The sequence below is a fragment of the Mustelus asterias genome, chromosome 7 (genome assembly GCF_964213995.1).
Source record: "Mustelus asterias chromosome 7, sMusAst1.hap1.1, whole genome shotgun sequence".
Classification (NCBI taxonomy): domain Eukaryota; kingdom Metazoa; phylum Chordata; class Chondrichthyes; order Carcharhiniformes; family Triakidae; genus Mustelus; species Mustelus asterias.
The window spans coordinates 2,389,601-2,401,842 of record NC_135807.1 but is presented as its reverse complement, the minus strand read 5'-3'; the positions used below and the strand labels follow the sequence as shown (position 1 = coordinate 2,401,842).

Below are 12,242 nucleotides of genomic sequence, written 5' to 3'. Positions count from 1 at the left end.
TGTTATACAGTGACAGACCCGTCCCTACCAGTACTGTACCCCAGTGTTATACAGTGACAGACCCGTCCCCACCAGTACTGTACCCCACTGTTACACAGTGACAGACCCGTCCCTACCAGTACTGTACCCCAGTGTTATACAGTGACAGACCCGTCCCCACCAGTATTGTACCCCAGTGTTATACAGTGACAGACCCGTCCCCACCAGTATTGTACCCCAGTGTTACACAGTGACAGACCCGTCCCCACCAGTATTGTACCCCAGTGTTATACAGTGACAGACCCGTCCCCACCAGTACTGTACCCCAGTGTTATACAGTGACAGACCCGTCCCTACCAGTACTGTACCCCAGTGTTATACAGTGACAGACCCGTCCCCACCAGTACTGTACCCCACTGTTACACAGTGACAGACCCGTCCCTATCAGTACTGTACCCCAGTGTTATACAGTGACAGACCCGTCCCCACCAGTATTGTACCCCAGTGTTATACAGTGACAGACCCGTCCCCACCAGTACTGTACCCCAGTGTTATACAGCAACAGACCCGTCCCCACCAGTACTGTACCCCAGTGTTATACAGCGACAGACCCTGTCTCCATCAATACTGTACCCCAGTGTTATACAGCAACAGACCTGTCCCCACCAGTACTGTACCACAGTGTTATACAGCAACAGACCTGTCCCCACCAGTACTGTACCCCAGTGTTATACAGCAACAGACCTGTCCCCACCAGTACTGTACCGCTGTGTTATACAGTGACAGACCCATCCCCACCAGTACTGTACCCCAGTGTTACACAGTGACAGACCCGTCCCCACCAGTACTGTACCCCAGTGTTATACAGCGACAGACCCTGTCTCCATCAATACTGTACCCCAGTGTTATACAGCAACAGACCTGTCCCCACCAGTACTGTACCCCAGTGTTATACAGTGACAGACCCGTCCCTACCAGTACTGTACCCCAGTGTTATACAGCAACAGACCCGTCCCCACCAGTACTGTACCCCAGTGTTATACAGCAACAGACCTGTCCCCACCAGTACTATACCCCAGTGTTATACAGCGACAGACCCTGTCTCCATCAATACTGTACCCCAGTGTTATACAGCAACAGACCTGTCCCCACCAGTACTGTACCCCAGTGTTATACAGCAACAGACCTGTCCCCACCAGTACTGTACCCCAGTGTTATACAGCAACAGACCTGTCCCCACCAGTACTGTACCCCAGTGTTATACAGCAACAGACCTGTCCCCACCAGTACTGTACCCCAGTGTTATACAGTGACAGACCCGTCCCCACCAGTACTGTTCCCCAGTGTTATACAGTGACAGACCCGTCCCCACCAGTACTGTACCCCAGTGTTATACAGCGACAGACCCTGTCTCCATCAATACTGTACCCCAGTGTTATACAGCAACAGACCTGTCCCCACCAGTACTGTACCCCAGTGTTATACAGTGACAGACCCGTCCCTACCAGTACTGTACCCCAGTGTTATACAGCAACAGACCCGTCCCCACCAGTACTGTACCCCAGTGTTATACAGCAACAGACCTGTCCCCACCAGTACTGTACCCCAGTGTTATACAGTGACAGACCCGTCCCTACCAGTACTGTACCCCAGTGTTATACAGCAACAGACCCGTCCCCACCAGTACTGTACCCCAGTGTTATACAGCGACAGACCCTGTCTCCATCAATACTGTACCCCAGTGTTATACAGCAACAGACCTGTCCCCACCAGTACTGTACCCCAGTGTTATACAGCAACAGACCTGTCCCCACCAGTACTGTACCCCAGTGTTATACAGCAACAGACCTGTCCCCACCAGTACTGTACCCCAGTGTTATACAGCAACAGACCTGTCCCCACCAGTACTGTACCGCTGTGTTATACAGTGACAGACCCATCCCCACCAGTACTGTACCCCAGTGTTACACAGTGACAGACCCGTCCCCACCAGTACTGTACCCCAGTGTTATACAGCGACAGACCTGTCCCCACCAGTACAGTACCCCAGTTCTATACTGTACTAAGAGAGCTTTATGTGTATCTAACCTGCACTGTACTTGTAATGAGATTGTGAATGATTGAATACAAAGGAGTGAGTTACAGGTTAGAATCTAATTAGGTTTTAGTGTTTGCCTTTTGCTTTGCTATGTAGGTACTGGGTTCAGCAGTGGGTATGGACCTTCCATATACAGCCCCAATGCTAATCCCAGCAGCACTGGGAGCATTGATGCATTTGCCACGGATTCCTGGAACAACCAGAAGATACGGCACATGTTTATCCAGAAGGTACATTTGTGTCCCATTCAAATCTGTGCAACCGAAGGTCAGAAAAAGTGATGCTGCTTATCACACACCCATCCCCCTCCACCTGTGTCCTTACCCCCCCACCCCAGTCCGTGCATCTCCACCCTTGAACCTTGCCCTCTCCCCCCCTCCGTCCCCCCCAGCCCAAACCCCAGCCATTACCCCTTTATGACCCCATCTTGACTATTGGCCTCAACCCCGATCCTTGGCATACCCACCCTGGCACTGGCCACTGCCCACTCTTTCTCACTTGTTCAGTGTGGTGCCTTTCTTCCCCATTTCCTCCCTCACCAACACTCCTCTCCTCACTGACCATCGGTCTGCCTCTCAGCAGTGCATCCTTGTCTCTGCTGAAGTTGAAAGGTAATGTTTTACTTAATGGTGTCATGAACCCAGACTAATCTTTGTGAACTCTTGTACTCCCACCAGGTTTATGCCATCTTGATGGCACAGCTAATGGTGACCTTTGGTCTCGTGGCAGTCTTTATGTTCTGGTTAGTATCTTCATTATGTTCTAATAACTGGGCTGATGCTTAACTCACTCAGTGCTGGCTTCTTTCCCTTCTCTTTCCCCAATCGGCTGAATTAAAAAAAAATTCATTAATGGGACACGGCCGTTGCTGGCTGGCCAGTATTTATTGCCCATCCCCTGTTGCCCAACAGCAGTTGAGAGTCAACCATGTTGCTGTGGCTCTGGAGTCACATGTAGAACAAATCAGGTAAGGACGGCAGATTTCCTTCCCTGAAGGACATTAGTGAACCAGATGGGTTTTTCCAACAATCGACAATGGTTTCATGGTCATCAGTAGATTCTTAATTCCAGATATTTTTTATTGAATTCAAATTCCACCATCTGCTGGTAATACAACTAGGCCATCACCTCCTCTCAATGAGTTTCCCAGCATAAACTAACAGAGAGAACAGGGTTTCAGGCTCCATCCTTTGGTGAGAACACATCTGAAATATTGCATGCAGTCTATCTGCGAAAGGACATACTTGCCACAGAGGGAGTGCAGCCAAGAGTCAACAGACTGATTCCTGGGATGGCAGAATTGTCATACAAGGAGAGATTGAGTTGACTGGGCCTGTATTCATTGAAATTTAGAAGAATAAGAGGGGATCTCATTAAAACATATAAAATTCTGACAGGGCCAGACAGACTAGATACAAGGATGTTGTTTCCTCTGGCAGGAGGGGTCTCGAGCAAAGGGTCACAGTCTCAGAATGTGGGCCAGGTTATTTAGATGGAGGAATGGCAGATGGAGAAATGTCTTCACTCAGAGGCTGGTGAACCTGTGGAATTCTCTCCCACAGAAAGCTGTGGAAGCTAAGTCACTGAATATATTTCAGAAGGAAATAGATTTCTACGGGTAAATTTTCCAGTCCTGCTCATCGTAGGAATTGTTGCAGGCGGGACGGACAATCTCACGGATCCCGGATGGGAATTTCCAGCCTTGGATTGGACAGGACCCGAAGATTGCGCCCACAGAGTCTAAAGGTGTAAAGGGGTACGGAGAGAAGGTGAGAATGTTGTTGAGATAGAGAATCAGCCATGATCATACTGAATGGCAGAGAGGATAAAAGGGCCAAGTGGCTACTCCTCCTATTTTCCATGTTTCTATATTTCTAAGATTGTGTTAGGTTGGCCCAACTCCGCTGAGGCTGTGGTGGGAGATGCGACTATTATCGGAATCAGGACTCTGCAGAGGGAGAGATGGACGAGGGGCAGAGTTAATCCATTGACTTGCTATTGAATAGATCTGATCACCTGTGATAGAGTCACAGAGGTTTACAGCATGGAAACAGGCCCTTCGGCCCAACTTGTCCATGCTGCCCTTTTTTTTAAAATCCCTAAGATAATCCCACTTGCCCGCATTTGGCCCATATCCCTGTATACCCATCTTACCCATGTAACTGTCTAAATGCTTTTTGAAAGACAAAATTGTACCCGCCTTTACTACTACCTCTGACAGCTTGTTCCAGACACTCACCACCCTCTGTGTGAAAAAATTGCCCCTCTGGACACTTCTGAATCTCTCCCCTCTCACCTTAAACCTATGCCCTCTAGTTTTCAACTCCCCTACCTTTGGGAAAAGATATTGACTATCTAGCTGATCTATGCCCCTCATTATTTTATAGACCTCTATAAGATCACCCCTCAGCCTCCTACGCTCCAGAGAAACAAGTCCTAGTCTATCCAGTCTCTCCTTATAATTCAAACCATCAAGTCCCGGTAGCATCCCAGTAAATCTTTTCTGCACTCTTTCTAGTTTAATAATATCCTTTCTATGATAGGGTGACCAGAACTGTACACAGTATTCCAAGTGTGGCCTTACCAATGTCTTCAACCTAACTTCAACAAGACATTCCAACTCTTGTATTCAATGTTCTGACCGATGAAACCAAGCATGCCGAATGCCTTCTTCACCACTCTGTCCACCTGTGACTCCACTTTCAAGGAGCTATGAACATGTACTCCTAGATCTCTTTGTTCTGTAACTCTCTCCAACGCCCTACCATTAACTGAGTAAGTCCTGCCCTGGTTCGATCGACCAAAATGCATCACCTCGCATTTGTCTAAATCATCGAGGGATTGAGTATAGGAGTCCGGGGATAATGATGCAGCTATATAAGACCCTCGTCAGACCCCACGTGGAGTACTGTGCTCAGTTCTGGTCACCTCATTACAGGAAGGATGTGGAAAAGATTGAAAGGGTGCAGAGGAGATTTACAAGGATGTTGCCTGGATTGAGTGGCATGCCTTATGAGGATAGGCTGAGGGAGCTCGGTCTTTTCTCCTTGGAGAGACGTAGGATGAGAGGAGACCTAATAGAGGTATATAAGATGTTGAGAGGCATAGATCGGGTGGACTCTCAGAGGCTTTTTCCCAGGGTGCAAATGGCTGCTACGAGAGGACACAGGTTTAAGGTGCTGGGGGGTGGATACAGGGGAAATGTTCGGGGGAAATTTTTCACACAGAGGGTGGTGGGCGAGTGGAATCGGCTGCCGTCAGTGGTGGTGGAGGCAAACTCAATAGGGTCTTTTAAGAGACTCCTGGATGAGTACATGGGACCCAATAGGATGGAGGGTTATAGGTAGGCCTGGAAGGTAGGGATGTGTTCGGCACAACTTGTGGGGCCGAAGGGGCTGTTTTGTGCTGTAGTTTTTCTATGTTTCTAAACTCCATCTGCCATTCGTCAGCCCATTGGCCCAATTGATCAAGATTCTATTGCAATTGGAGATAACTTTCTTCACTGTCCACTATGCCACCAATCTTGGTGTCATCTGCAAACTTTCTAACCATGCCCCCTATATTCTCATCCAAATCATTAATATAAATGACAAATAACAGTGGGCCCAGCACTGATCCCTGAGGCACACCACTGGTCACAGGCCTCCAGTTTGAAAAACAACTCTCTACAACCACCCTCTGGCTTCTGTCAAGAAGCCAATTTTGTATCCATTTCGGTACCTCACCCTGGATCCCGTGAGATTTAACCTTATGCAACAACCTACCATGTGGTACCTTGTCAAAGGCCTTGCTAAAGTTCATGTAGACAACATCAACTGCACTGCCCTCATCTACCTTCTTGGTTACTCCTTCAAAAAACTCAATCAAATTTGTGAGACATGGTTTTCCACTCACAAAGTGATGCTGACTGTCTCTAATCAATCTTTGCGTCTCTAAATGCCTGATGCCCACCTTGTTGAGCTATCTGTCAAAAATTATTTTTCAAACTCCAACTTTTTCACTGTGGGTGTTGCTGTCCAGCCCTAGTTGCCCTTTGAGAAGGTGGTGGTGAGCTGCCTTCTTGAACCCGCTGCAGTCCATGTGGTGTAGGTACACCCACCGTGCTGTTAGGGAGGGAGTTCCAGGACTTTTGACCCAGCGACTGTGAAGGAACGGCGATATCTTTCCAAGTCAGGATGGTGAGTGACTTGGAGGGGACCTCGCGGTTGTGGTGTTCCCAGGTATCTGCTGCCCTTGTCCTAGATGTTGGGGAGGAAGACACTGACAAAGTAATGTGGGGTTTTAAACTAAATAGAGGTGATATGATTCTGGAGAGGAGATGTGCGTTGATCCAGCAGAAGGAACTCTTCAGTTGTAGGCAATGAAATGAAACAAAACTTACTCCAACTTATAAATCAAAGAAAAAGGTTTAATGAAGAATCATCATTACTCCAGCACTTATGGCCTCACCCTGGGCCATTCCAAGCTGCCACAAACCCCAGCAGCTTCTTATTTATACTGAGTCAGCTGGTCAGCTGACCACCACACCATTTTGTCATTGGTTATATAGTTTGCTGAGTCAGCTGACCCTTACAGCATGTGACCATTTGTCACTACAACAGATCCAATTGGTTACATTCTAACGATATGTAGGCTTACAAGTAAAAGGATATGGCTTCATTGCAATACAGCGATTTAGGTAATGATACCCAGAGTGTGACAGGAAGGGACAGAGTGTACAACTTGAAAAAAGCAGCAAATAGGATCTGTAATAAGTCCTCGGAGGCAGAAGTTCCTTCACGAAAATCTCTTTATTTACAAGTCTGACAGCAGCATACCGAGTGCTCTCAGTTAGCAGTCTACACTCGGAGTCCCAGAGGAACTGACACGCCTGGTTAAGTACAAAGTAAGAGGCTCCCTGATTGGCCCATCAATTTGGCCCTTAATCAGGGAGTTCACATTCTAACAGGCCCAGCTCAATTGCCTGATTAAAGTCATAATGGGATTAAAGGAGGGAAAAAAAGGTAAACGGTCAAAATTAATAGATCTTAAATACACGTCGTATTAGGCACAAAATAAATGAATTAATGGCACAAAATGAGGTTAATGGGTATGATCTTAAAGCTATTCCAGACATGAGGTTACAAAGATATCAAAGCTGGAAATTCAATATTCAGAGGAATGTGACTTTTCATAAGGAAAAGGTGGTTGGATGGCGACCTTATTGAAACATATCGGATTCTCAGGAAGCTTGTCAGGGTAGATGCTGAGAGGTTGCTTCCCCTTGTGGGAGAGTCTGGGACCAGAGGAACGGGTCACCCATTTAAAACAGGTGAGGAGGAATTTTTTCTCTCAGAGGGGAGTGAATCTGTGGAATTCTTTACCGCAGAGGGCTGTAGAGGCTGAGTCATTAAACATGTTCAAAGCTGAGATAGACAGATATTTAATCAGTAAGGGAATCAAGGGTTAGAATATAGAACATGGAACATTACAGCGCTGTACAGGCCCTTCGGCCCTCGATGTTGCGCCGACCAGTGAAACCAATCTAAAGCCCACCTAACCTACACTATTCCAATATCATCCATATGTTTATCCAATGACCATTTAAATGCCCTTAATGTTGACGAGTCCACTACTGCTGCAGGCAGGGCATTCCACGCCCTTACTACTCTCTGAGTGAAGAACCTACCTGACATCTGTCCTATATCACCCCTCAATTTAAAGCTGTGTCCCCTCGTGCTAGCTATCACCATCCATTAAAGAGATGTGTATTGTCTCCAGACAGGACAGCCACAGCTTGCCTGGACTTGCAGAATCTCACTGGCTGTCCTGTCTGGAGACAATACACGTCTCTTTAACCTCTGCTTAATGCTCTCTCTACTCACATTGTTTGTACCTTTAAGACTGCATTCCAATCATTATTCTGTAAATTGAGTTTGTTTCTCTGTATGCCCTGTTTGTGAGCATTCTCCACTCCACCTGATGAAGGAGCAGCGCTCCGAAAGCTAGTGTCATTTGCTACCAAATAAACCTGTTGGACTTTAACCTGGTGTTGTTAAACTTCTTACTGTGATTACCATATAAAAGCAGAGAGTTAGTACTGAGCCCTGCAGAACCCCTGAAAATAGTCACAAAAAACGCCCAGCAAGCAGAATAACCCTCTTCTTCCTGGCTGCCAATATTAGATTCACTTTCTCTTATATCACATGAACTTTTAATCTACCAATTAGTGTGTCATGTGGGACTTTGTCAAAAGCCTTGATAAAATCCACTAACCTCATCAACTCTCCTTGTTCCCTCCTCAGGACAATTCATGTTAGTCAAACACGACCATCCTTTAACAAACCCATACTGATTGTCCCTTGATTAATCCGTGCCTCTCGAAATGACAATTTATACTGTTTCTCAGAATATAATTTTCTCACCACTGAGGTTAGGATGACTGACCTATAATTACTCAGTCTATCTTTCCTGCTCATTTTAATAACAGCGCAGTTAGCAGTCCTCCAGCATCAAGCCAGAGAAGATTGGAACATGATGCTCAGAGACTGCGCTATTTCTTCCCTTGTTTCCCTCAGCAGCCTGGAATACATTTCATCCAGGCCTGGGGAATTATCCACTTTCAAAGATATTCAAGCCCTAAATACCTCCTCCCTCAGTGTGTCAATTGCATCTAATATTTCACACTCATTCTCCCCACCTCTAGTGCTTGCTTAGCTCACTCTTTTATTCAGACAGATGAAAAGCATTCATTAAAAACATGCCATCACACACAGGCTATTCTTTGTTTTCTAATACCTCCTATTCTTTGCTTGCTCTTTATATATTGATGCCACACCTTTGGATTGTGCCTGTTAGGGTGTTCAGTTTGTGTCTATGACAGAGCGGTGATATAATCACAAATTAATAAACTCTCTCTGTATATATCTGCTTCCCTCCACAGTGACCCAGTCAAAAACTATGTGCGGAACAATCGCATCCTGTACTATGCCTCTTTGTAAGTGCAAAGTTCTCACTGTCATCACTTTACACTGTGAAGGAACAACGGCTAAAGTAATATTGAGAATTCAGATGGTTGTTAAATTAAGATTGGCGTAGGTTTATAAAATGATGAAGGGGATAGATAGAGTGAACGTTCAAAGACTATTTCCTCAGGTGGATGGAGCTATTACAAGGGGGCATAACTATAGGGTTCATGGTGGGAGATACAGGAAGGATATCAGAGGTAGGTTCTTTACGCAGAGAGTGGTTGGGGTGTGGAATGGACTGCCTGCAGTGATAGTGGAGTCAGACACTTTAGGAACATTTAAGCGGTTATTAGATAGGCACGTGGAGCACACCAGGATGATAGGGAGTGGGATAGCTTGATCTTGGTTTCAGATAAAGCTCGGCACAACATCGTGGGCCGAAGGGCCTGTTCTGTGCTGTACTGTTCTATGTTCTATGTACACAATCCACTTGATCAAGTTGGAGCGTTGCTGAACCATAAATGGAGCGCCCAGTTCAGAAACATTTGACCCAAACAGGTCTTTGTTGTGTGTGCAGTCTCCTCACTTTTCAAGTGGTAGGGGCTGTAATTGTTCCCCAAATCCACCCCCCCACCCCCACCCCCTCCTCACTTTCCTCTCTCTCTTCTCTGGATGTGGAGAGCAAAGTGCTGAGATGTCCTTGCTATTTATTCTGGGAGTGTAGATGTTGTTGACAAGGTCATTGCCAGTTGCTGTCTAAATTGCACTGGCTGCCCCCACCACCCCCTCAATGAGCGAGCCTGCTGCCTATCGCTCTACATGCCCACACACGGGGAAACTCGCGGACACAGACTCCAAATCCCAGCAAGAGTCACTGCCATACGTAAAAGCAAATTACCGCGGATGCTGGAATCTGAAACCAAAAGAGAAAATGCTGGAAAATCTCAGCAGGTCTGGCAGCATCTGTGAGGAGAGAAAAGAGCTGATGTTTCAAGTCCAGATGACCCTTTGTCAAAGCTAAACGTCAACTCTTTTCTCTCCTTACAGATGCTGCCAGACCTGCTGAGATTTTCCAGCATTTTCTCTTCTGGTTTCATTGCCATGCGTGTTTCACACAGGGAGGTCTCAGTCAGTGAAGAGCCAGTTTCTGCGGATGTTCTTTTAAATGGTTTGAAACATTTGGAGTTTCCTGAACCTTATCCAGAGGTTGAATTGTGTCTGCTTTGTTTTCTCCCCAGTGCGGTTTTCATCACCACTTACCTCATTCTTGTCTGCTGTTCTGGAGTCAGGTCAGTTTCGACTAAAGCCTCTTGCCGGCCAACACATTGCCTCTCCTTGGACATTGTTTAACTGTCCATTCTACCTTCCTCCTTGTCACCTATTGTCACATCAGCCATCCTCATTTTCCCATTTCCTCATCCCATCCTCATCCCATTGTTTCCCAGTCCCTTCCCAGCCCCATTCTACACATCTGAACTCTGGGCTCCCCTGGGTGGGAGGGTCTGGCTGGATGAATCTTCCCATTGCTGGTCAAACTCCAGCAGAAACTGTTGGTACGCAGGTAGTGGCGAGGGATGGAGGTTGGCTAATAAACTCCTGCTTAATCTGTGTTTAAACTCTCGGGGAGGGGTGAGGGAGGCAAGCGGGGTCCCAATGGAGAGAGAGTGCTTCCGTATTAGGCAAATCTGTGAATTCTGGTAACATTGACCAGGTAAGGCAGTATCTGAGGATAGGGGAAGGTGGGAAGTGTTACGTCTCATGATAAATCTCCCCAACGAAAGGTCATGGAGACAAAACAGTAACCTCTCTCCGCAGCTGCTACCCAGCCAGTACTTCCTGCAGCCACGTGTTGCCTTTTATCCTTCCTGAATGGGTTTGTCAGTAGTTTGGTTTGGAGAGCCTGAGATATTGGAGTCAGCCTCAGATACCCAACGAACCCACAAAGAAATAACCGTCTCGTAACATCACTAACACTAGAAAATGACTTTTTTCAGCAATACCCAAAGCTTTAAAGAAACGCTCACACCAAACAGAATGTTCTAAATCTCTGGAATCATTATCTACATGTTCTGTTCGATATATTTTATGCTAACTTGTTTTCTCCATTTCTTACTGCAGGAGGCGCTATCCCTGGAATTTAATCCTGCTGGCACTTTTTGTACGTACTTCTCACATTGGAGTTATTGGAGTTGAAAATGTCTGTGTGGAAATAAACAATATCTGTGGAATTCCCGGAATTTCCTGCTTCCTCCCACTTTTCCACTTTCTTCTCAGTTTGTTCCACAAATAGGAACTGTTACAGCCACCTGAGAGATGGGGCCTTGGCTGAACATTTCCCCTGCAAGGTGACTCCTCCACTGGCCAAGTCAGTCTGGCGAATGGGCTGCAGTTTCTGGGGGAGGATTGAACCCACAGTCGCCTTGTCTCCGGGGAGGGAGCTGGTCACTGAGCTGCAGGAAGACTGCTCTTACTGGTGGCTGGGACTTTCCCCCATCCCTCCTATTGGCCAGTTGGTACAGTCAAACTTTGGTTTTGTTTTGAACAGAAAAGCTCTGGATCCAAACCGAATGGACTCGAGTCATGTCCATCATCCTTTTGATTCACCATTCGTAACAGATAGAGCCTGCACTGGGTGGGCGAGGGACTGGAATTTTACAGGATGTTACAGGCTGAGGAGATTGGGTTTGTACTCGTTGGAGTTTAGAAGGATGAGGGGGGATCTTATGGAGACTTATAAGATAATGCGGGGGCTGGATAGGGTGGAGGCGGAGAGATTCTTTCCACTTAGTAAGGAAGTTAAAACTAGAGGACACAGCCTCAAAATAAAGGGGGGTCGGTTTAAGACAGAGTTGAGGAGGAACTTCTTCTCCCAGAGGGTGGTGAATCTCTGGAATTCTCTGCCCACTGAGGTGGTGGAGGCTACCTCGCTGAATATGTTGAAAGCGCGGATGGATGGATTCCTGATCGGTAAGGGAATTAAGGGTTATGGGGATCAGGCGGGTAAGTGGTACTGATCCACGTCAGATCAGCCATGATTTCACTCAGAGGGTGGTGGGTGAGTGGAATCGGCTGACGTCGGTGGTGGTGGAGGCAAACTCGTTGGGGTCTTTTAAGAGACTTCTGGATGAGTACATGGAATTTAATGGGATTGAGGGCTATAGATAGGCCTAGAGGTAGGGATATGATCGGCGCAACTTGTGGGCCGAAGGGCCTGTTTG

The 12,242-nt window shown here is 46.8% G+C and overlaps 1 protein-coding gene across 10 annotated transcripts in view; it reads left to right on the top strand.

Annotated features, from left to right (window-relative positions):
• faim2a (Fas apoptotic inhibitory molecule 2a) overlaps positions 1 to 12,242 on the top strand; it is a 48,776-nt gene that overhangs the window by 19,951 nt on the left and 16,583 nt on the right. For all 10 annotated transcript variants that reach the window (XM_078215570.1, XM_078215571.1, XM_078215572.1 and 7 more), the window contains 5 exons: positions 2,174 to 2,307; positions 2,755 to 2,819; positions 9,000 to 9,053; positions 10,263 to 10,313; positions 11,143 to 11,182. In XM_078215570.1, coding sequence (XP_078071696.1) covers positions 2,174 to 2,307; positions 2,755 to 2,819; positions 9,000 to 9,053; positions 10,263 to 10,313; positions 11,143 to 11,182 — 344 coding nt within the window. The remainder of the gene's footprint in view (positions 1 to 2,173; positions 2,308 to 2,754; positions 2,820 to 8,999; positions 9,054 to 10,262; positions 10,314 to 11,142; positions 11,183 to 12,242) is intronic.